This window comes from Gadus macrocephalus, chromosome 4 (genome assembly GCF_031168955.1).
Source record: "Gadus macrocephalus chromosome 4, ASM3116895v1".
Taxonomy (NCBI): Eukaryota; Metazoa; Chordata; class Actinopteri; order Gadiformes; family Gadidae; genus Gadus; species Gadus macrocephalus.
The window spans coordinates 19700269-19726612 of record NC_082385.1 but is presented as its reverse complement, the minus strand read 5'-3'; the positions used below and the strand labels follow the sequence as shown (position 1 = coordinate 19726612).

At 42.1% G+C, this 26344-nt stretch overlaps 1 protein-coding gene across 9 annotated transcripts; it reads right to left on the bottom strand.

Moving 5' to 3' along the window:
- Positions 1-638: 638 nt before the first annotated feature.
- LOC132456302 (poly(rC)-binding protein 3-like) lies at positions 639-22488 on the bottom strand. Of its 9 annotated transcripts, none has more exons than XM_060050646.1 (13): positions 22156-22483; positions 13346-13510; positions 12881-12904; positions 12722-12754; positions 12517-12633; positions 11926-12057; positions 11250-11378; positions 9958-10101; positions 8759-8800; positions 7851-7929; positions 6817-6875; positions 6134-6303; positions 639-3923 (listed from the first exon to the last, which is right to left on the bottom strand). In XM_060050646.1, exons 2-13 carry the CDS (start codon positions 13418-13420, stop codon positions 3869-3871), a joined length of 1059 nt encoding a protein of 352 aa, XP_059906629.1. In that variant the 5' UTR covers positions 13421-13510; positions 22156-22483; the 3' UTR covers positions 639-3868. The 9 variants fall into 9 exon arrangements, with proteins under 9 accessions (XP_059906629.1, XP_059906631.1, XP_059906630.1 ...); XM_060050648.1 differs by having other exon boundaries at positions 6817-6872; XM_060050647.1 differs by having other exon boundaries at positions 7851-7926.
- Positions 22489-26344: the final 3856 nt, after the last annotated feature.

Genomic DNA, 26344 nt, shown 5'->3' with positions numbered 1-26344 from the left:
GGGGGAATAGCCGGCTATTCCCCACTATTCACGGAGCCTGAGGTAAATATTTGTTTTAGTATATACTACACTTGTTATTACAACTTGCCGGGATTTATTTCTTTTTAAAAGCGTTTTATTTATTTTTTATTAGCGTGACGAGACAACCGTCACATAGGCGATAACAATATTCCGAGTTAGAGATCTCAATCATGGGATATTAACCAAAATCCCATGCATAATATATAGATAGCGAACCAATCAAATTGTGTCATCTTAGGAGGTTCACATGTAGCATATACTAAATGATAGTATGACACACTACAAGCAGACAAGTTGATAAATATGCGATTTGTGCTTAGTATTTCTACTTATTTTGCATTGCTTGAGACATGCTGACTTTACAAGAGTGAATTAAAGGATATGGCTTGCTTTTGGGTGGGGCAGTGGTATTGTGTTCTGTTCCTTATTACTATTTATAATTTACCTTTTATCCTAAACTGAGACCCAGTGCATTGAGATACAAGTAAGTTAGGGGCAAGAGGTTTAGGGTTACCCTGCTCTCAGATGCCTAGGTAAGGCTGCAAATTGGGGGGCCAGTGCCAGTGCCAGTGCCGCAGCCCAGGAATGATGCGAATGAAAGACCAAAACCCAAAAGGTCACAGAAAGAAACAAATCTTTATTTTTTTTGCATAATTACCAACAATTTTTAAATGTAAAACTATGTAATTACTTAATTACTCACAACTAATATAGATCTGCACATTCCAAGCAAATAAAATAAATTTAGTTACCCAGCTCTAGTACTTTTTTCCCCAAACTGCAATGCACAAAAAAACATCAGTAATTCTGATTTCATATTGATTTGCTGCCATATAAACCAGTAAACCGTTTTTTGTCTTGAAAAAAAATGTTTGATTAACAGCACGATTTCCCAGCAATCTAAGCTAATAATAAATAAACAACAATAAATAATTGCACATTGCACCCTATTATTGCGTTTGTTGCAGTTCATTTTTAAGCTGTATACTCAGGCATATACAAGTGTTTTCAAACACTGAGCAACACATTAACATGAGTGTTTCCTTCAGAATAACACCGTCATCAATCCCAGATGTACATTATATCCATGCTTAGCCTAGATAGATCAAATGTGAGTTACGAATGGTTTTGCTTGTTAGCAGAGTTTTAGTTTACAAATGTTCTTGTTTGCTTCACATTTTTTCAGAGGCCTTGTTTTATGTCACCCAAAATGTTTATATTAGATTATATTAAACACATTTAATTAAGTGGATGACTCCAGGTTAACAAAGTAAAAGTTCTGATACATTTTTGAATCCATCCATGCAGTTATCCAGACATCACACATTAGTTGTTGTTAGGATTACTATAAAATAAAAGTCTTGACTTTGTTTTTGAACAATGTTTCATGTTTGAGTCAGTGTTTTATATGCAAACCTTGTTCCACACTGCTTTCCTATTAACAAAGTTAAGATTGGTATAACTGATGTATATTGTGATTGGTTCCCAGAAGAAATGCTAAATTATCCCCAAAAAAACCAGTTTAATCTGGCTCATATGACAAATATCTCATAAAAGTACAAGCTATTACAATGTCTTTGATAAATGAAACAGATAACACAAAACCATAATTTCACCGCTAAGCACTACTTCAGTTTTACATCAAAATGTTATTGCAGAATAAATCGTCGGCTATGCATCGTTCGGTATATCATTAGTACAGCGTTTTGGTCCTTTAATGTATCCCTCTGTCAATATCATCAAAACTCTTAAGACCCCACTGTCAGCTTGGTATACAGAAAATATTGACTTATGTGTGAACAAATTTAGACACATGCATCCAAACTATAGCACTACTATATCGTTACTATAGCACTATGTTGAAAATGCAGGAATGTTTTCTGTGTTGGGAAAAAAAAGAAGGGTGTAACGACGTGTAAATAGACAATAACATTCAACAGCTGTTTGTTTGTGTCCATGCCAACCACACCCAACCATGTTTAGCTGATGCTAAGAAGTACCGAATACTTAGGCGCCTAGTGTTTTTGTAATTTTGCCTCGCAAATTCCCTCACTAAATCCCATTGCCCGAGATTTGTAGTCAAACTAAATCCCTCTAAAAACCAATACTGTACATCGCAACGGGCGAAAGTCCATTAAGTCACATTAACCCACAAACAACAGTCTTGTGCGCACAACTGTACCATGATTAAATATATACAGGTTTTGCCACTGTGTGCCACTTTTGCCAGCGACGCAGGAAATTTTCATTAAACCTGTCTGTTTTTCTTCTAAAAACAAAAACATGTACGTTCCCAACATAGCCGCGACAATGAAAGACATTCAAACCGAAAAGTATTAAAATCGACGGCATGACGGAAATTAAAAATAACGAACATAACCGATGAACAATCGTGAAAAAAGAGACTGAGTGGTCACGTCCGCCCAGATCCCACGGGTTCGAACCCAGAACATTCTACGGCCTGGAAGGAAATACTGTTTGGCTTTGTCCAAATGGTTCAGGCCTCACTGCTTCTTCTTTCTCTCCTTTTTGACACCCATTTGAAACAACCACAACAACACCAACAATGTACATTTTGAATGCACTTTCTAGAAGTAAGAAGCAGCCTTTCCGCCATTTTGAAATGATTACTTCTGGGTCTTCCAGAGAAAAATGAGAGAAAGAAGAGCAGCTCTAGGAAATTTTTGGTCCAACTTTTTCCTCCCACTTCAGAGGCTGGAATTCTAAAGTCAAGTATACTCTTACTATACTCTACTAGTAAAGTAAAGTAGTAGTACTAGTAAAGTAAAGAGTAAAGTAAAGTCCTTAGTCATGTATTGCATGAATGCCGCGTAGTTGACTATCGTGTGGAGCCACAGTAGTATGAGCACAAATCAAAATCATATAATACGTTAGCGAACAATCATTTCAATTCTTCAATCAATTGCGGATAGTAGTGCTTTTTCTGAGCAAATTTCATTCATGCATCTATACTAAGAATCGGTATCGATACAGGGACTCTATGCCGGAAAGTTATTTTTACATCGGGCAGTGAGTAGGATGAGACGTGAATGGTTCAAATGGTTGAAAAGTATGTGGAAAAAGTAATGGAACAATTCAATAAACTTCAAAGGAACACAGATACAGAGCAGGTATACGCAAAACTACACAGCATTACTTCACAGAATACATGCAATATAATTAATTATGTAAATAGTAAGGAAATGAACATGAGAAAGGAGGCTCTAGGAGCGGTACAATTGGCCTAAAAGGGATGCAGCAAAGCATTAAGGGTAGAAATTGGATGAAAGCATGAAAACTAGAATGGAAGCAGAACATTTTCTTTCCCAACAGACCACTGCACAATTCAATCAAAATAATCTGCTGTGTTGTGCATTTATCTATATATTCTACGAAGAAATCCACTTTATGCCATTACTTATTTTATTTTAAATGGATACTGATGTTCTATATGAAGCAGCACTGAAAGAGAGTAACATAAATAGGAGTAAAATAAAAAGTAAGATCAGCGATCAGAAACTTTGTTCCTATAAAACATTCAACATGCTTTGACAGTTCTCTAAATGAAGAAGAAAAAAAATACAACCAAAAATTTAACTGGCTCCCTGAAAGTAAAAGTTTACCCCCAGCCCTCCCCGATAAAGACTGGACAATGTCGGGAGAGAAAGGGCTGTGTAAGGAGAGAATGGGGTGTATTCAAGTGTTTTTCTTATTTTTTTCTTATTTTTTTTAACGTTCATTTTCAGAGAGCCAAAGTGCCAGTGTCCGCCGGGCTGAATCAGGGTGGTCCGCTGGGTGGTCGGTTAAACATTGGAGGGGGCCGAAACGGAGACGCCAGCCAGGGATCTCAGGAAGTGGTCATGGAGGAAGGGTCATTCCACATGGCCGCCACATCTCTGAACCTATGATGGGTGAGGGGCATGAGGGTAATTTGAGTGGTGGGGGAGAAACCGAGGAGGTGGTTTAGGTTAAAGGTCCCATGGCATGCAACTTTATGGATGCCTTAATATAGATATTAGTTGGCCCCTATCACAGTATTTCAAGACGTTCCCGAAATTCAGCTGTGGTGCAGAGTTACAGCCACTACGAGCCAGTGGCACATTGAGCTTTCCCCAAACGCGCTGTTTCAGTGTCCGTAGCTTTAATGCAAATTAGGAGGAGAGAGGCGGGTCAAGGAGGCGGGTGGTGGTGTGGCCCTGAGCAGCTTGCGGCCATGGTACCATGCGCTCTGTTTACAGTGGATGTATTGCAATGGCGAGTCGCACACAGCCTTTGGCCGTGTTCTGTTATATTCTAGAATACTCCGGGTGCTCCGGCGGGAGTCCTGAAGCTCTGTATCTAAATAATATCATATTATACATAGATATCTATATCATATAATATATATTATCACGGCCAAAAGCTGTGCGCCTCCAGACGATATTATGAATCTCAAACGAATGCCTCGGGTTCTCCGACGTCTCTGATTCTTCCACGTCCACATCAATATGAAGTAGACTGAACCACGACATGGAGGAGAAAGGGATTGTTGCCCGCGATTGCTTCCCGCTTGATCCCTTCTTCTCGCTGCCGAGGGACCACAGCCTCGGCAGCGGGCAGCGCTTAGGCACCACCGCCTCCTGCAGCGGGCAGCGCCGAGGTGGTGGTCCCTCGGCAGCGGGGAGCAGGCAGCTGGGCTCAAGCGGGAGACAATCACTAGCAACAATCCCTTTCTCCTCCATGTCGGGTTCATGTACTTCAGGGAGTCAAAGCCAAAGTTCCTTTCCCCCAATTTCTTCTCAACCATGGCTGAGATAACCCCACTATGAGTCTTGTTGTGGAAATACCAGAGGCGAGAGTCCGAAGTGTTATGCTCCATAACACCAACAGCAGAACAGTTATCCAAATAACAAGGAAGTGTACAACACTTGCGTTACAGTCCTGGAGCTCTGTATCTAAATAATATCACATATATATATCTATATCATATGATACATTTTATCACGGCCAAAAGCTGTGTACGCCTCTAGACGATATTATGAATCACAAACGACTGCGTCGGGTTCTCCGACGTCTCTGGTTCTTCCACATCCACATCATTCTGAAGTAGACTGAACTGCGCGCTGCGCGGGCTGCCGGGTGGTGGCGCTTTGTGGTGGTGGTGCCACGCGGCACCACCACACCAGGTTGAGGGAGACAACCGCGGGCAACAATCCCTTTCTCCTCCATGTCGCAGTTCATGTATTTCAGGGAGTCAAAGCCAAAGTTCCTTTCCCACAATTCCTTCTCCACCATGGCTGAGATAACCCCAACTACAGTCAGGTTGTGGAAGTACCAGAGACGTAAAAGAACCGACGTGTTATGCGCCAAAACACCAACAGCAGAACGGTTATCCAAATATTTTACAGTGTGTGTAATCACACACACACAAACACACATGTGGCGCTCGCACGGTCGTGCCTCATTGGCGGGCCAAATTATCTGGGCTGGCAAGGCAGAGAAGGGGGAGGTGGCATTTCCCCTTATGACGACATACTTTGAAAATTCCAAAACGGCGCGTCTGAGCTTTGTTTTTTCAAAGCTCGTTTTGCACCCAACGTGATTGGTAGCTACTGGGGGAGCATAGGTATGCTAGGGGAACTCATATTAATGTTAGAAAACCTCAGAAAGTGACATTTTCATGCCATGGATCTTTAACAGGGTCAAAAATTGCGAAATGGTGGCACAAATGGTTGTCTGATTTTGACCACTGCAGCCGTTTTTGACAAGATCGAGTAAATTAAGGCATAGTCAAGTCTATTTTATTTTCTATATCTGCTAATCACAGTTACAGTCTCACACACACGTTGAGAAAAAATATACAATAACACCAACTCTGTTTCCGTGAAAATATGCTTGAGAGTTTGACTATTTCGTGTCACTGGTCTGGGATTTGTGTACTCCAAATGCGACCAATAATGTCAAAGGTTAAAAAATGTCAAGGTTTCTTCCCCGAAAATAGAGTTGGTTGTTGCAGACCAAAATTCTTCCCAACAGACTTAGGAAGGAGATCTCTCTAAGATTAGATCAAAGCCAAGCTTCAACACAGTTGGAAAATCTGTTTTTATTTTTTTAGATTTTTTTGTTTTCTCACCTGGCGTTGATGAGGTACTGTGCCAGGCTGATGTTGGCGGGGGTTCCTGTGATGGTGATCTGGCGCTCCGATGACCCTTCCATGGCGTTAGCAATTTTGATCTGTGCCCCAGACATCTGGCGGATCTCGTTGATTTTGGTGCCCTGGCGCCCGATTATGCAGCCTATTAGCTGGGAAGGAAACGGTGGCTGGACTTAGTATGGAGGAACGTCTGACAGGATTGTGAGGGAAATCACGCGGCATCACACCCAACTCAAAAATTGTTTGGTCAAATCCTCAAATTCCTGGGTCAATCATTTTTTATTGATCCATTTGTATCGGTTGCTATGGTAGCATCTATTCACATCCATACATTTGGATACATGTATTTATTGGCTTATATTATTTGATGTATACATTGATATATGAACAGGCTGTTATATAACTTAAGAAATAAGACCTTCCCGACTCTCTTTCTGTTATATTTGAACGCCCCGGTTTGGCCAGGAAAATGGAAGGAAGTGATGCCCAAACATGGATAATGGATGTAATGTTCTTTCTGTGCTTTCATAACTTTTCCTTTTTAGAATGTTTATTCATGATTATAACTAACATTCATTCATGATGTTAACTGTATCATTCATCTGAGCTCACACTTCCTTACTGAATCCCAGTAAGATCCCAGCACACGTGTTACTACTCACATCATTGGGAATGGAGAGTTCATGACTACTGGTCTGGTTACTGGCATCCAGACCTGCTGCTGTGCGAGAGAGACATGGAGACGGAGAGAGAGATGGACAGAGAGAAGAGGAGAGAGAGAGACAAAAGAGAGAGAAAGACATAGAGATACAGATAGAATGAGTGGGTGGCATAAAATAGGGTTTGGCAAATTGACGGATGATCCAGCGACAAACAACTTGAAACCTTTTATTTTGAAATAGATGAGGCTCAAACTTTCTGTTCATTGACAAAATAACGTTTTTTCTGTGATACAGAAGAAAAGCATCTGTGTCCAGCCTAATAAACCGAACAGACATGATTTTGGCATCATTAGTTCACCAAAAATAAGTACAGTTCTAGAAGCAACTCATACAATTTTGAATCTCGGAACCTCAGTTTTATTTTTAACTATTTTTTCTACAGCTGCAGTACACCGGCTAACTATCAATTCTCTCCAGGGAAAATGTATTTTATATAAGACCTGAGTTCCCTGTCTGGAATCATGAAGAAACATCTCATATCTATAAATTATTCATATTTTTGGGAGAACTGTTTCCCTTCCCCAAAAACAAATAAACATACAAACAAAACAAAACAAAAAAATCTCAATTATAAAAAATATATATATTAAAAAAAATAAAGTGGATCCTATTTTTGGGCGAACTGCATCCCTTCCCCAAAAATAAATAAACATACAAACTAAACAAAAAAAAATCTATAAACACTCAAAGGAAAGGAAACCTCAAGGCGAATCAGAGCAGACCACCAGGAGGCCTTCTTGTGACGAGCAACAGAAAACAGAAAATAAAGAGAGAGAAAACGCAAGAGAGGACAGGGAATTACGACGCAGAAGATAGAGAAATCGAAAGAGAAAGACAAAGAGAGAGAGAGAGAGAGAGAAAGAGCGTGTCTGCCTCTAAAGGTAAAAAAACTAAAACAAACAAAGAGAAGTGAAGGATTGTGGGTGAAGAGAGGGTGGTGGTGGTGGTGGAGTGTCGAGGTGGCGGGTACGTACCGGGGAAAGCAGGGGTGGTCTGTCCGAGAGGGGTAAAGGGGGTTTGCTGCATAGCCAACTGGTGGAGCTTGCTCAACTGCTGAGGTGGGGAGGACGGGGGCAGGGAGGCGGAGGAGGAGGTGGGGAGGAAGGGAGGTGGGGGGAGGGAGGTGGGAGGAGGAGGAGGAGGACAGTAGAGCTATGAGGTCATCGCTTAAAAACAGAGGCAAACACACGCATAGGCACACGCGTGCAAGACACGCATATATGCCATGATCTGGGCTCGCAGAAATACTGAGAGAGAGAGAGAGAGAGAGAGAGAGAGAGAGAGAGAGAGAGAGAGAGAGAGAAAGGACGTGGTGGTGATGTGCTGGTAGAAGTCAACGTGGACTCAGAGAGAGATGGGCCAAGGGGCTTCTTAAGGAGCAAGTACGGGGCATCTCGGCCCAAGGATCCATGTCTGCAGACACTAGGGGGATGAATCCCGGAACCTTTAGGTCGGGAATCAAACCCTAAGCAGAATATCCTTACCCCTGGACGCTCTTTGGTCAAAAGAGGACAGTGGGATGGAACCCAGAACCTCTTGGCTCAGAGCCCCCACACACCCCCCACAGCCCCCACACACCCGTCCTCTTTTATATTAACGGGATTTCCACAGCACGGACCGAGAGAGATGGGCCAGCAGGCGGACCGGTGCCAAACTAAGAGACAGAAGATAGATATATCTATCTTTCTATTAATATAAAGTTTGATACAGACTACAGATAGAGGAAGGAAATGGATCGGTATTTAGAAAAATACGTAGATAGATAGACAGATTGAGGAGGGTGATAGAGGAAGGGATTTGGGAAGTTGGGATATGTGGCGGACATAGAAGAAAGAAGAGATATAGATCTAGAAAGTGTTCAGATTTGGAGGAGAGCACTCACATCTGGATGGGGGATGGCGTACTGTCCCTGAATGGTATAAGCCTTTAGACAAAAAAAAATAGCATGTCAATAGCACGTATGGAAATATACAACATTGCAAGTGAACACCTCATAAGGTAGACCTATCTGATTGACACCGAATCGTCAACTAACATGCCATTTGAGTTGTTCAATCGTTTTTCATGTCGAGCGATGCTTTAGCATTGACATCTGGTTAAGATAACGTCAAATCTAATTGATTAAACCCAGAGAAGAAGTCATACAATGAAAGCAATGGGAAATTGTGAAAACACTGCAAAAATGAAAGTCAATGCAGAAACTAAATGTGAATATACGTTTGGTTTTTCTATTTGATGTTCATTTTCAGGGCCCCAGTTGTGTGTCTTAATCGCTACGCTTGAGTCAACACAACGTCACAAGCAATCAGCGTCCATCTTGACATCATCCGTCAGATACGATCGATAGGAAACAGAAGGAGACGGACAGTGGGAGAATGGCAGGGATGTGATGAGTGGAGATGGTTCGGATCCCAGATGTCGTTGGCATGTACGGTATACGGGAGACGCAAATGTCACTGCAATACCTGGCTGGCTTTGATGGAAAGATATTTTGATTGTGTTTCCTCATGTGCAAAGACATGTTACGAGTTTGAAATATGATCTAAATCCTTTCATTGTTTTTCCTCTTCTCTTCCAATGCCCCTGTTCAAATACATCATTAAACCATTAAATATATACCTCCTGGGTTCTTATTAACCGTTCTCGTTGCGTTGCTTTAATGTTTCCTGACCAAAAGCATGTTATTATCCTTTGTGTGACGCATTTTTTAAAAAGGTCGATTTAAACAACTAAGATTGGGTCTGAAACAACATCAGTTGTTGTGTGTAAAGGTAATCAATGGTGAAACGGTTAACTATATGTCCTACAATATACCTTACACAATGGTTATTAGTGGGTGGTGTTGAGTGGATGTGTGTTGATAAGTGGGGGTGTGTGTGGTGATGAGTGGGTGGTGTTGAGTGGGTGGGTGGTGGTGGGTAGGTGGTGGTGGGTAGGTGGTAGTGGGTGGGTGGGTGGGTGGTGATGACCGGGGGTTGTGATGAGGGGGGGGGGGGGCTACAGTCGGGGATGGGAGTGATTAAATGGAGAGGGACGGCGATAGACAGCGACAGTAAAACCTGGCGGCAGTAAGACACTAACAGGAAGTGGCTGGTGCTGCAACAGCAGGCTGAGGTTGGCAGTGGAGGCCCCCAGCGGGTCAGCCCTCACCTGGCCCCCCGAGAAGATGACGGGGGCGGAGGCGGGCTTGGGGCGGTAGGGGATGGTGGCGCCTTTAGGTGGGGACTGGAGGGGTGGGGGCGGTAAAGGGTGAGGAGGGGGTGGGAGTGGGGGGAGGTGGGGGTGGAGAAAAAAAAAGGCAGAGGTGAGTTTCGTGAAGTGTGCGGAAAGAAAGGTCTGATAACGAAGGAAGATAGATTGAGGATCAATAGACCGATAGAGATATCCACAGAGATATCCAACCCTATCCACAGAGATCTGTCTCTCTCTCATGTATAAAAAGAAAGAGACGGATAGAGATCTCTCTGTATCACATATATAGACAGATAGATAGAGATCTCTTTTTATCTCTCTTGCTCATATATATAGACAGATAGATAGAGATCTCGCTCTCTCATATATAGACTTTATCTCTAGATAAAGATTGACAGATATATTGTTTTATAGAAAGAGAGAGATAGAGCGATAGAGATACATAGTGAGAAAGAGAGAGCAGTATAGATAATGATCAGTAGACAGATACAACTAAGATATAGGGAGGAAGAGGGTAGGAGAGAAAATCTTGAGTGCCAAATCAGAAGCAAGAGAGAAGTAAGAAAAGAAGAATGCAAGGCAGAAGATTTCCTGAAGGGAGACAATAAGAGCCATTAAGGTCAGATTCAAAGGAGAATGAACGGGAGAGAGGGAGAGTGGGACAGTGCTTTAGGATAGAAACCATCAGGGGCGGTCACTACTAACACTGCAGAGATACATGTGTGTGCGCATCCCTTGATTACATGCGGCAAAGCACACGTGACGGTTAGATGCAAGTTGACAAAGGGTGGCGTTTATTCACGTTGTCAACTCGACCCCAACGCTGATCGCTCAAGACTTCTAGCAGGAATATATGAATGCACACTTTGTTTAATCATATTGCTATTATTTATGCTATCCCAAACCCTAGCCATCTTCACCCCCAAAACCTAGCTATACTCACCCCGAAACCCTAGCCATCCACACCCCCAAAACCCAGCCATCCTCACCCCCAAAACCAAGTCATCCTCACCCCCAAGACCCATCCATCTCACCACAAAAACACAGTCAATCTCAGCCCCCATTAGCCAAACCTCCCCCTGTCCTCCCTCTGCCCCATACCCATCCATCCCCATCCCCCCCCCCAACCCCCCCCCCCCCCCCACACACACACACACTCCTCCCAACCCCAGGGCCCTTACCTCAAGCATCACCACACATATCTGCTTCACACACTGTATGATGGCCTCCGGAGCTCCGGAGATGGTGACGGCCCTCTCGGTGGAGTTGGGCAGCATGTCCCCTGCCACCTGTACCTGGGCACCAGTCGACTGGAAGGTGAGCAGGGAGGAAGGAGAATGAGGGAGAGATGCTGGTCAGTTTGACGGCAATTTTGGGATTGTCTAGCCCGAGATGTCCTCTTGTTCTGACCGCTGTGCTGGCAGAACGCTCGTTAAAGCTTTTAGTTTTCAGAGAACTTAGGAAACAATGTATTACAGTTAAGTTTTGACTGTACTTGACGAATTGGCAGGATGCTAATCAAGGCTTTTTGCTTTGTAGAATGATAATGCAAAAAGCTGTGAATTTAAGTGCCATTTCTTTTCAGATGGTGGATTTTTAGAACACACATTCATGTTTTGATTTTCCTCACATTGCACCACCTCTATGGTGGTGCAATGTGGTGGGGCGTGAATTCAAAGCATTGGAACATTGAATTTATTCTGTTTTAGAATAAAATAGATTTATTAAGTATAATTCCCCAGATGGATTGACTTGCAGATGGGCACGTTCCATTCTTGAGAAGCTTTCCTCCTTCAAATATGTTAAACGGAGAACATAGACACGGTAGAAGAGCGACACCATAGACGTTCTAGGTACCTCTCGCATCTCTTTGATCTTGGAGCCCCCCTTCCCGATGAGGGAGCCACACTGGCTGGCCGGGACCACCAGCCTCAGGGTCACGGGGGGCTTGCTGGTCGCTGGGCTGTTGCTCATAGAGTTGATGATGTCCTGGTGGACAGTAAAAAGACACAGAAAGAGGGGGAGGGGGGGAGAGAGAGGGTGAGAGAGGGAGAGAGGGGGGAGCAGGAGAGAGTGGGGAGAGAGAGGGGGGTGGAGGAGGAGAGAGTGGGGAGAGAGAGATACAGTGAGTGTGGAAGAGAGGGTTGGGGGAGGAGAGAGGGGTGGAGAAAGAGGAGGAGAGAGAGGGGTGGAGGAGGAGAGAGGAAGGGGGGGGGGCGATCAGTTAGCAGAACATATTTTCCACATCCCTCAGCTAGGTCCTTTGCTGTCCCTGCTACTACTGTTGACTCTGTAATAGATATAAATATATCGCATTTGGTGGACACTTTAATCCAAAGAATCCTTATCCAAACAACTCCATCGGTGTATACATGTCTAGTGAGGGCTACCTCTAGTGGGAATCAAACCCCTGACCCCTAACTGGAGCAGTGCCATAGCGACCCTCACCTCTTCAAACTTGTAGGCGATCATGGCAAAGGCCTTGAAGATGGCGTCGGTGGGTCCTGTGATGGTAACGATACGTTCCGGGCAGTTTCCCTCCGAGATGTTGATGCGTGCCCCGCTCTGGCGCCATAAAAAGACGAGTTAGTTTGTTTTATTAGTTAGTGAGCCTGCCAGGTATTTACTCAAAAGAGTTTGGAAACAAACGTACTTCCTCGCGCATCTTCTTCACCGTTTCTCCTTTCTGAAAGGCAGAAGGATACATGTGGGTCAGTTCAGAGCTGCAATGTGTGCGCCATTATACATTTTCTTCTGGTGTTATTTTTTTATTCAATTTGCAATTAATTAGTATTTATTTGTTTATAAATACCTTTCCGATGATGCTGCCGACCTCCTGGAAAAACATAAATCAATCGTTGATTGATTGAAATTGAAACATTTCAAAGAAGGTCTCTACTTGGGTTCTGTTTTTGAGCGCGTTTCCTTAATTACTTTGAATAGAACAACCTTCTTCTCTGGGTTTGAACGTTGTTTGATTCAGTGGGGATAATGTAAGCACACAATATATAACATTGGTCTAGTGGTTTTTAGATATTTGAATGTGGCAATGTTACATAGTATACTTTGCATAGTATACATTAAGTCAACTTAATGTGTATGCCCTCCATATGAAAAAGAAAATTGACAAAGTCGAAAGCTGTGGTATTTATGTCACTGTACCAAATAAAAAGGTTTAACCATTGAAAATCAGAAGAGTTTTGTTCCACTAAGCCTTGAAACTGTGATGGAGGGTTGAACTAATAATGTGGACCAGACAGAACACAACCACCCGTACCTTTCCATGCATCAGCAGGCGGATGGTGAGGGTGACGTTGAGTCCGCCCTCTGATTGGACCTTAATGGGTTCCATGTTGGGATTGGATGTTAAGGAAGGGTGGTCTCGTGAAAGAGGAGTTCCAAGGGCCAATGAGAAGCGGCGAGGGTAGAGTCAACAGCCAACCTGAAGAGAGGGAGAGAACGGAAACTTAAGCCCTTAACCCCTTTCTTTTCCCAGTGTCTGAAAGTCTTATATGTAATGTGTAGAAATTAAGAAGAGAGTCCAAATTCCAAAGCATTACAGGATTACTGCAGAAATGTTTGACAACTTGCATTGTCAGCTCCATTTTCATTATGATTTTGTCTAAATTTTCACCGTGAACACTAGAGGGCACAACAGCCTTTTGTAGGGTGGATGTTAAGCAAATCTAATGAGAATGAGGGAGGAGAGGGACGGTGAGGGAGCGAGGGAGACTTTGGAGACTTTGGATGAGGTAATGTAATGTCTGCCATTATCTATCTATCTATCTATCTATATATATATATATATATATATATATATATATATATATATATATATAATTATATCTGTTTTCCTACTCTTTACTGGCTTTATTTCATTACACCTACTCCCTACCTTACTTCCTCTAGAACAGTTCAGAAACCCACAAAATTACGATAATTGTAACATTTTTAATCAGATAGGCCTACTATGAGTTGGGGTTTTCCCAAACCTGAGGGGGAACCACCTGACAGAAGAAAGACAGTGAGGACCTTGAACAAGACATTTTGGATTGGAATGTAGGTGTGTGAAAGCCAGCAGAGAAAACTGTCTGATCCATTTGCTAATTACCTTTTTAATAAATAAAACAAATGAGCATTAGATCCTAGCATTAGTTCTTTCTCAATTAATATGGAAGGTGGAATCGTTCCCTGGAATTGTTTTTGCCAAAGGGCACAGCAGGGGTCGTCTGGTATGCTAGGTCATTCGTAGCTGCAGTGCTAATAGTTCTCCTTTGGCTTGGAGACCCATGACCTTGCATACCAAATCTAATGCTTATTGAGCAGAGGCCAGACCTTGATGGCTATCGGGTTTGAATAATTGGGACGCACACCAAAACAATATATATAGTGATGTTTAACTGGAGGGACAGAATGAGAATAGCTGAGAAAGGAGATACACCTTTAACTGGTTTTTATTTGAAAGAATTATTGCTACAGGAACTGGACGATATTTAATTCATCCATTCATTTCGGTCACTCATGAGTTCATTAAAAATACAAGTTTCTGGTTCCAGGGTTTGAGAAATAGTGAGATCCAGGGGGATCTAAATTTAGATGCTCTCATCTCGGAGGAGCACTATAGCCTTGATTTTTTTTACAGTTGAATTTAGTATGTCCAATTTCATATTCAGCCCTGTAGAAATGACTGAGGCCCAGATGGGATATGTGGTTTGGTTGCTGATTAATTTGTTTGATATAATATCTTCATAGTGTTTGAATCTCAAAGAGGGACATTTAATTGATAAAAAAAAAAAAAAATCTTGATGATTTCCAGAGAGGCCTGTTTGAGTAGTGGGCTTTTGAGCACATTCTCAAATTAAATATGGGTATTTATATGTTGCCAACATCAAAGGACATATTAGACGACCGATTTATCGAGTACTATGAATATCATGTAAGTATTAATAAATACAGATAATACCAATGGTTGTAGCACGTCAATTAATTCCAACAGATGTTAAAAAATGAAATGAGATGAGACATAATCGATTTAAATGTGAAAAATAAAATGAAAATTTTCTCAGAAATTGCAAGAATACATTTGTGAAAAGATGAAAGCCTTAAGGTAGGGGGGGAGAGAAGAATAAGAAGTGAAGGAGAGCGGTGGGGGAAGAGGAGGTGGAAGGTGATGAGAGAGGAGGTGTTAGAGGAGGATGGAGGATGAAGAGAGAGGAGGAGGAGGGAAGTGGGAAGGAGGAGGAGGAGGATGAAGAAATGGTTTGTCAGCCGGCCAGGGTAGATTCTGGAGATAAGAAGCAGGGATTCAGTCACCAGCTGTCTCCCACCAATCACCCAGCAGAGCCCAGATTACATAAAAAGCTTTAATCTAATAATCTAATCTAGTTTTAAAATCCAGGGCCAGCGGTGTAGGGTGCCACCAACAGAGAGAGAGAGAGAGAGAGAGAGAGAGAGAGAGAGAGAGAGAGAGAGAGAGAGAGAGAGAGAGAGAGAGAGAGAGAGAGAGAGAGAGAGAGAGAGAGAGAGTGTGTTGTGTGTGTGAGAGAGAGTAACAATCAAGTTCTATCTTTTATTTTATTTTATGTACTTCTGATTTAAATCTAGAATATTTTGTGATGTTAACATAATCTGTATGGACACTTGACTTCTGTTGTGGTGCGTTTCTGTGTTTGCGTGTGTGTGTGTTCTGCAAAAGACATGTTGGGGCAAAATGGTCCCAGCCTTTCGCTATGCTATGTGTAATATATAAACGACAAGCATGCCTCACTCTTTTCACCATCTCCCAGAAAATACACATTTTTACAGAGTAAATATTTTTTAACAAACAGAATGATTATTGAGATGTCTTGAGGGAGTCAAAAACAGGGGACTCTCTGGATTTAGGTCAACAACAATAAAAGATGGACAAACGGGGTCAGAGATAAGAGCCTGGGTCTGAATAGACTCACACCGAGGTTTGATTTTGCTCATACAAGCTCACAGCCATAATAGAACAAGGTCATGGCCCAGTGAATCATGCGGCAGACTGCAACAAAACATTAAGCAAATTAGACTTATTTTCAGGGCTCTATGTGGCAGATATCGAGGTTTTCTCATTTTTCGGCCAAAACCTTGTTGGATGTTTAATAACGCTAAGAACGAAGCAACGTTACTAATGAATTGACTGTCCATTCCTCAAAAACATTGATTTTTAAACTGCTTTGGCAATGTAAATGTTTATTTTCCATCCCAATTAAGCTCTTTGAATTGAATGAAATAGAAGACCCACACACCCTTCATTATAGCTAATCATGAATTGCACCAATCAGACTCAAATATAAGTTCATTTTGAACTTCCAGGTGCAAATGCTTTGTTTAAAACACAAACTCTGGGGGCATCAGGGCGGCATAGTTGGGGTGTTGGGCAGGGTGGGGGTTGAGAGAGAGAGACAAAGCGAGGGGGAGAGAGTGGGCGCTACAGAGATGACATCCGACGGGGAAAGTGGGTCAGGCCTGCCGTTGCAACGCTCCTAGCCCTCTCTTCTACGGGCGGCTATTGAATTAATCACGCTTTACGCATGGCTGGACAACACAGCCAACAAAATGGCTACCTCCATCTCAAACACCAACACAAATACATGCATACGCACTCCTCTCCCTCCTTCCTTCCTTCCCTCCCTCCCTCCCTCCCTCCCTCCCTCCCTCCCTCCCTCCCTCCCTCACTATGTCTGGCCATCGCCTGCCAGAGAGCTCAACTTAAATCAAGACTCTCGGTCTCTCTCTCACTCTCTTACTCTCTCTCTCTCTGTCCTTCACCCTTTATCCCTATCCCTCTCTGCCCCCCCCCCCCCCCCCCACCACACACACACACACACACACACACACACAAACACACTCCCAGTCAAACAATGCAGAGATGCTCCTGTTATGCACAGTCGCTGGTCTGTGAATGATGGAAAAACACTCACAGAGGAGGACAGTGAAATTGAAAGGTGATTTGGCGAAAGGGAAGTGCATTTCCTGAGACGGATGGGCTAAGGGGAAGGATTTTTTTTCTTCTGTTGTCCAGGGGGCTTTGACTGTAGAGTGGGCTTTTTGAGTTTTAAAACATCCCTCGCCCATACACATCTATGCATTGTAAAATGATAAATATGGGATTTCATTTGAGAAATTTGGTATCGAGGGGTGAGTCTCGCATGAAGGCATAGATCTCCTGTCTGACTTTAAAAAAAAATGGATGAATTAAGAAGAACAGAAAATATATGTTTTACAATTTGTCGAACCAATATTCCCGATTAATATTTTGAATTTTGTCGTATGAACCAGAAATCTCCTGCCAGTCTGTTCTATTTTCTAATCTGCTCTTACAGCAGTCTAGCAAATAAGGTTAATGAGGGGGTGGACATAACCATAGTGGACATTTGGACATTCACTTAATGGATTATATGCGTGTTTGTTTGTTTGGACACATTGGGAGGCCGGCCTGAGATCCGTAATGTTAGACAAATCTCAGGTCTTTAAGCTATCGCTTCATGTTTACCACAGTGTGCCAGCTTTGTGAATCTGGACCTAGTTTGGCTAGAGGACTGCATTAAGAAATTTGGGAGATGGCACTTTTGGTGCAATTGTATAACATCATTAAATGGGATGGTTCAACAACTTTAAGTCTATAGCTATCTATGTTTTATTTCATATTTTAGGAAATGTTTTAATTATTTTATTACAAATAGGTTATTTATTATTTTGTATTTCAATTCTTGGAATATTGGGAATGACATTTCAATAATTTCCGTTGATCACATGCCATAAAATACATCATTGGGGATATAGGCTTTCTCCACCGAGCATCTCCAGCATTTGGCAAACATAATTATCATTAATATAGCCCAAACACCATCATCTGTGTCTGGAAGCTAACTAGCTAGCCGCAGCTTACGCAGATAACGGCTAATGCAGTAACATTGTGGATGGTCCATGTCCGGCTCAGTCAGTGAATGATTGAGGATATCTGTAAAATACTTATATAATATATAATTTCAAGAAGAACTCCATTTTCTAAGGCTCAATTTGTTCCCTTCTAAAATTGAGTATTTTTCCATAATCGTTCTTTCGTCATTAGAAATGTACTAAGTCATTAATTTTATAAAATGTATATGCCATTGAGTCAATTGAAACAAACAGCATGCAACAGGAATCTGTAATGAGTCCAATGCAATTTTTGAGATGGCCTTTAGGTTAATCAATTTGGATCCTGTCACAGTGGACTCTGTGACGGGATGAGCAAAATGTATTGGTAGATACACTCTCTCTCTCTCTCTCTCTCTCTCTCTCTCTCTCTCTCTCTCTCTCTCTCTCTCTCTCTCTCTCTCTCTCTCTCTCACTCTCACTCTCACTTAAAAATCTATCGCTCTGGGTGGTTCACCTTCACCAACTGCAAAGTCATCCATCTTGCCAGTGGTAAACCTAGTTTGAGTTTGTCAGTTTGCCAGTGGGCGACAAACACAACCGCCAATAGTGTTTGGCATATCAACTAAAATATCTACTTTAGCTATTTCTGATTAAGTCTCTCAAATAATTTGAATAACGACAAGCAATCAAGTAAAAAGAGTATATTATAACAACAAAGTTCAAACTCAATCATATTAACAGTTAACGGATATTTGATAGAAACATGACGAAAAATAGATAATCAAATGGTGATTTAGTGATATAATCGAGGCCACAGCATCATCTGCTCCTCTTTAATCCACGTATCCATGGCCATGTTATTACCACAGTTTGATATAAACCTGCATCTTAACCGGATGGCATAACAACAGACTGAGAGGCAAGGCCATGCATAGAGCTCTGAAGCATACAATTTTGCAGAAGGACTCTGATGGTTTTTAGGGAATTCTTCACTATTTTATGAGATCTGTTTTATTACGCAAATACTGTTGAGATAATACAAAGGGCGATAATACAAAGGGCTATATTTTCGATTGACAACCTACATTTCCCACCTTTAACATTTCTCATGCTGAATGCTATTATGAGATTTAACAAAACAAACATAATTTTTCCAGTTAGACGATATATTTAATGTGAGAAGAAAACAACTAATCATAATTTTGTAGATTTTCCCCTATTCCCCATATATCTTTTTGTAAAAGCTTAATGAGATTGGTCCTATTTGAAACACTGCATACCACTGAACAGAAAAAACAGCATCTCTACGTGTTTTTCGTTCTATGGATCGTACTCGTACAATCAAAAGTCCCACAAGGTATTTCCACCGCAACATAAATGGACGCAATGGCCACGAGTTGATGAACTAAGGCCAGCATCTAATCTCCTTTTACAGATTCAGACATAATTGATTCTCTCTTTGCGGTTGGCCCATCAGCACAATTATCGCGTGGGTGTTATGTTACCAATATTCATGTATAAGCCTTCCATCACACAACATTTGCTTGATTTAATTGCTATTTAACAAAAAAAAAAAAACATTATTTGATTGTAGTCATAAACTATGTATAGGATAGTTTGACTCATGTGATAAAGTTCAAGTAAACTTCATAAAATAAATTTAAGCCTTCCATCTTTCGGGGGCTTGGAATGTGTGTGACATCATATAAAACTTTTCGATAGAGTTGTTTTTGTAACACAGATGTTGCTTTCCAATAGGGCTTTTTCACCAACTGCCCATCCCGCAACAAACTCCTTTTGACCTTTCACCTATTTCTCATGAGGTCATGTCTAACACCTTGTGGTAGAAAGTGTTTACTACTGCATGGAATGTCCGAGCATGTCAACATCACCAATATCGACGGCTGAAAATGATTGTATTTTGCAAAGCAGTAGCTTCAATATATCCTCAAACTGCTTAATTACTTTTTCATACTGCAATATTTCATAAGGCGTGCAAAATAGTTAATAAGTGAGTCCATCCCAAACTGCTAATTACAAAGCATTCAATGATAGGCCTATATCCAATGTAACTCTGATCGCCAGTCATCATTATCCAGCCACTAAAACCGGGGAAGTCGGTTACAGGAGGTGACCTAATTCAACCATATGTTTTCCTTTAAAGGCTTGTTCAAAGCATTTACTTTACGCATGGAGGAACCTGTCACAATCCCGTTCATCGTGCTCCGGAACCTCCCCTTTCATAATTTCAAGCCAAAAAACTAAATCGCAAAGCAACACACATTGAGGAAGTAGAGACGGCATCAATGGATGGACTGAAGTGATTGGATGCTGCCACTGTGGTGACTTAAATCTGAATATCTTTGGGGAGGAGCGAGGAGCTTACAGACCTCTATGATTATCTGAATATGAGCCGCTTACTTCTCGTCATTCCGCTACTGCAGATCAGGGTGATGCAGAGGAGCGAAGAATGTGGTTGGGGTGTTGGGAGAGCGGGGGCTACATCAGTATGACTGTACATTCAAAACCTGTCAGTCCAAATCAACGGCCCCTCATCCCGGCAGCTCAGCCTAGATCACAATCAAAGACTGCCGCGAATCAAATCGACGCTCGGAACCAGCCGGAGAGGCCATGGAACTGTTGCAAACGATGGTGGACCCCGGCTACTACGAAGTGCACCCTGATGCATTGGTCCAAATATAAATCCAATGTTAAATATATACAGCATACATGAGATTACGCTACAAAGAAATGCTAACATAAGTCACGTCAAAAAATTGCAAAAAGGGGGGGCCACATACAGCAAAGGTTTGCAATAGAAATCCTACTTGAAAAAATAAATAATAATATATATAATATATATATATATATATATATATATACATATACATACATATATATATATATATATATATATATATATATATATATATATATATATATATATAATTTGTGTACATGAAGGCCCTGCAAACAAATTGCATTTGTAGTTAATATGCAGCCACTGGAGAAGGGGAGGGTCTATTGCGCCACAGCTGGCCTCATAGCAGTGTGAAGCCTTGTACAACTTGAGCACACATACACCATGTTGCACTGCAAACGCGGGCGCTAAGAACTGACCGTCAAGTCGGCCATTTTAGAATTACCACAAATTGAAATGTGAGATCCCTGCTTGTCACAAAGTCATGGCCATATGCAAAGGGGGCTTTCATTGACCGGTCATGTGGAAACAGAACCAGGGCCCACACTTTCCGATGTTCGTCTCGCACAAGCTGCCGTCTATGACAAGCTAGCAGACAAAATATTTCTTTCAACTGTACTGCATTATAATGGTATTTCGAGTGTATAATGTATTCCACCACATTTCAGCCGCAAGGTATGACACAAAATTCCCTCACTAGCTAGTTCCATGGCTAGCTTATGAGGTAATGACAAGTGATATTATTGGACTTGACAAAAATAGGGCTAGCCAGGGCGTAATTTCTATGGTGATAATAATTGGTGTAACGACATTGAAGGCATTCGGTAGATGACCCTGTGTATATCAATGTCCCTCGCTATCCTCTTTAATTGTCGTTCCTAAATTGAATCAGGTCATCTTCACTCTCTATATTTTAAATGAATGTTGGCAGTATTTCTGCTGCGTTTTTATCCTTGCCTGAGTTTTCATTGTTGTAATTATCAAACAATTGAAACACAATGGTAATCGCTCACTCAAGACGACCAGCTTCACAAAGACAATCGGCCGGCCTCTCTTCAAAATTATCTTCACTCACCATGAAATTAGCCATTCTTTATAGAATACTGGCCGTCTTGTTTTTACACCACATGCAGGCGTCACATTTTGAATTTGTCAGTTAAGTTTGAAAGAGCTAAACTGGACATAACGTGTGAAATTGAGTGATAGGTCAGTAGGTCGTCATTTTACCCGATATAGTCGGTATAATGTTGAAGCTTTGGAGGGGGGAAGTTCATTAATTATTGACGTTTGTTGCTCAACTCATCCTGCAGTAAAAGTTTTTCACAGATCTTTCCAATTATTATGACATTAATCAGGCCTGAGACCATTATTCGATATTTCTATCTGAAAAAACAGATACTGTTTGTGTAAATATTAATATCAGACATAGTGCCCTGTATCAATCTCAAAGTCTCACACACACATGGTTCATATCCCGATAAATAAAAAAGAAGATTTACCTTCACCGGTAATTGTGCAGGACTATCTCGATGGCGACCACTTTGGACGATGTGCAAAAGATCAAAAATTGCAGAGAGGAAGGTGATTTTTTTCCCTGCCGTTTTCCTTTTGGTCTGCCAAGCACAAACGGTGGCGTTCTATTGGTCGTGGCAACAGAGTCACGTGACAGACACGATGACCATGTGAGCTTATCTTGGAACTATACGACGAAATGACCCTGGCCGTCTAACATCCACAAGCTTAACAAATTAAAATCTCGCTTTTTTGCTTGTTGCGGTGCGATAGAAAGCAAACTCCCGAATGTACCAATAGCATCCGGATGCTTTGTAAATAGGCCGTAGGATGAGGTTGTGGTTGGAGGGGCATCACCCAACACCCCCCAATCAGAACAATAGGGGTTGGAGGGTAAAGGGGGGGTGTATCGGTAAACTCAGTCAGGCAAGCGGGCAATATGGGGGCACGTCTATTGGGATAGGGTGGCCTGGATCAGAGCTGGGAACCCTCTAGGGCATTCATCTGTCTGGGGAGTCGGTCGAAACAAGCCCCAACCGCCCTGCACCCCCAGCCCGCCAGGCTAGGTCGGGAGAAAGGGAAGAACGGGAATCAGGACTTGTGGTCATTTGACATTTAACGTTTGATAAAAATCTTCATTAACCGAGATAGAGCGAGCATATTCTCTGAGGGTCGACGTGGTTGCTCATTAAATGTGTGTCTGGGTTGCGGATGTGTTGGGTGGTAGTGAATGTGGCTGGATGGGGCAGACCCTTAAGGCGAAGGGGGTCATAGAAAGGAGATGATGATGCGCACACACATACACACTACACATGTAACACACTAGTACCGCCACCGCCAACACTTGGCCTTCACATCCTCTCTAGCATCACTAACTGCCGCAGCTTTTTAATCTGCATGTGTGTGTTTATGTGTGTGTTGACGTTTGTGTGTCAATGTGCATGTTGATCCGGCTTGCATTTATGTGTGTGTGTGTGTGTGTGTGTGCGCGTGTGTGTGTGTGTGTGTGTGTGTGTGTGCATGTTTGGTGTTTTTTGTGCGTTACGAAGAGCTTAGGCACTTCATCCAATCCAGTTTTTCCAATCCAGCGCAAATCCAGCCGCCCGCAAGTCAGATGGACAGTTGTGCAGAGATTTTAATCTCCCGTCATTAATGGGGGATGCAGCCACAACAGCAGCAGCAGCAGAGTGCTGAGGTGGGGTTTAGGGAGAGGCTGAGGGTGGGTGTGGGAGGAGTGGTGGAGCCGTCTATGGATGTACCGTTTGGATTAGGGCAACCAAAGACAAAGGCTGTCCGCAGCCACTGTGGATTGTTCTCCTTGAGCACAGATGCTTGGCTAGCATCACGTATTATCCTAATCAGAGAAGAAAAACGCAAAACAGAGACGAACATGGCGAAGCATGATGCAAACAGAGTTTTAATGAGGCTGGATAAAAACGTGGCTTTCCTTGATTTTGCACCTGCTCATTGTCGAAATAGCAAACCCTGCCATTACCTATCCACCCGACTGTGAAAATAGCCCATGGGATGAACTACAAATAGAGCATTAAATGTGCTCCACATTGAATCATAAGAGGCGAGAGAATGCGAAAACGGGGGGTGGCTCGTCAACGAGAACACTTTGATAGTCTCCCTTGTTTTGAAGGTGGAATGGCGTCAACCAGAGCATATTTGCTTTCTCTTCAATTCCTTGGTTGTAGCACCATTCAATGCTGAATGTCAATGCCTTTGTGAGATTGTCTCACAGATCAGACGTTAGGATAATCTAAAAACAAGCTTAAATCTGTGTAAACGGGGAGCTTCATATTTGTGTCCACCAATCATATTGCTAGAGGCCGTGATCTGTAAGCAGGGTTATTGGTGAACACAATCACGGCCAGCAATAGTCAACCTTAAAACCTCATTACTTAGAATAGAATAGAATATAATCTTTAATTGCCACACAACAATGTTGGTGGTATTTTTATAATTTATTATTTATTATTATAATTGTTATTATTACTTATTACCACTGTTTTAGTTTCTCTACTTATTAGTACTTACTTAATTACCATATATTTTTATTATTATTATTAATTATCGTGATCTATTGATACTGCTACTTATTTTTACATATTTAATTTATACTTATCTTTATTTACTTTATCTTGTATTTTTGCTGCGGCTGTTGAGGAAATAAGCCTCAGAATTCTACTCTTGTGTACTAATAAGATGTAATAAAAGTAACTCTAATTCTGATTCTGGTGTCATTGCTCTAGCCTACTGTCACTGAAACGCTTAGAAGAATGCTTTCTTTCACTTCATAATTGTTTCAACCTATCATGTTCGATCTGTCAGTGTCTCATACAGAATAACTATGTTACGAAACAGGAAACCAGGTGTAACTCCGCCCCTTTCAGTCGTTGGTAACCGGCTCAGGCTCTGTGCTGTCGCTCCGCTATAATATAGCTGCACTGCTGGATCCTAGATCACTATACAGATACCTTGAATACATGACTTATAATTTGGCTCTTGCACTGCTCTGATAGGGCTCAACTGCTGGTTCTTGGCAGGTTATGATGAACCTGAGACAGAGGATATCAATGGGAATGCTTTGCGGTCCACTGGAGGAACACACAATGTCCAGGAGTTCTGCAGAGCAGATGTAGAAAGAGAGAGGTTTTATTTAAACAAACAGGCTGCCATATTGGTACACTGCACCCAGTGCTCATTACCCGCAATCAAAGGCCCGATGGGGGATGTGTGTGTGTGTGTGTGTGTGTGTGTGTGTGTGTGTGTGTGTGTGTGTGTGTGTGTGTGTGTGTGTGTGTGTGTGTGTTATACAAGCCAAGCTTGCATAAACACAACCCCCACTCTATAACAACCCATCACCCACACACACACAAAGATATTAACCAATCTCCCCCACTAGATTATACTCAACCCATACCGGGGCCAGGCCCTAATTGAGGCAGAGAGGCGTGAAGGAGAGAGAGGACAGGGGGACGCGGGACAGACTCTCCCTGCTGACTGTCATACGGACACTGAAGGTAGCCACAAATCAGTTACATTACTTGACAATATTTTACATGGCATAACATTATATGACTTACATTACATTGGATCAGATGTGACATTGCATGACATTCGATGAAACTAACTCCACCATTCAATTTGGTAACATTACATTCAATTTGATTGCCTTATATTACATTATAATAGATGTCATCACCTGACATTACTTAACGTTAAATTATATAACATTACTTTAAATTGCATGACATAACATGTAATCATTGGGACCGTTTTAGCTGACATAAGTGTACGAGAGTGAGCATGTATGTGTGTGTGTGTGTGTGTGTGTGTGTGTGTGTGTGTGTGTGTGTGTGTGTGTGTGTGTGTGTGTGTGTGTGTGTGGAGGAGGAAAGATATTACATGGTATCTGTTTGTTTCAGTTTTCAACAATCAACAATCAAGTTGTTGATTAGCCTTCGTTGATTATCCCACCAAGGAAAATGTTCTTGACTGTACTGTGTGTGCACACAACAGTACATGTTTTAACTCACAACACTCAGATGTTTTAACTCACAACACGCAATTACACACTCAAACAGAACAATGACAATGTTTTCATATGACGAGTGTCTCGCCATATGAAAACAATGGAAACGCATGGGTGAATTAAAGTAAACCAGCTCAAAGCCTACAGGGTGAGCCTCTAGCTGCTTGTCTGTCTGCCAGTCTGTCTGTGTGCATGTCTGTCTGCCTGTCTGTCTATCTGCATGTCTATCTGTCTGTCTGTCTGCCTGTCTGTCTTTCTGCCGGCCTATCTGTCTGTCTGCCTGCATCTGTCTGTCAAACTGTTTGTCTGTCGGTCTATCTGTCTGTTTGTTTGTCTGTCTGACTGCATGTCTGTCTGTCTGCCTATCTGTATTTCTGCCTGTTTGTCTCTCCGTCTGTCGGCGCCATGGTTTAACTCTGTTATGTAAGACCAGCTCTGTGGTCCTGGTGAAATCAGTTCTGACGGTCAATGCTCCACCGAGCTCGGCCTCACTCCCTTGTTTAGCCCATCTCTTCAATCGTCTGCTTTGTGGACAATTTGATTTGACCAAATGAGGTTGAATAATACAATTCACATAGTTGCGATGAAAATTGCAGGTTTTTGTTGCGATTACAGTGCGAGAGGAAGTGAAAGTT

Coding starts and splice junctions, on each gene's coding strand:
- LOC132456302 (XM_060050646.1), bottom strand. CDS start 13,420: ATGGAACCCATTAAGGTCCAATCAGAGGGCGGACTCAACGTCACCCTC. Junction 11,379..11,925: donor AGATCAAAGAGATGCGAGAG/GTACCTAGAACG, acceptor CTCACCTTCCAG/TCGACTGGTGCCCAGGTACA. Junction 10,102..11,249: donor TATGTGTGGTGATGCTTGAG/GTAAGGGCCCTG, acceptor CCACCCCTCCAG/TCCCCACCTAAAGGCGCCAC.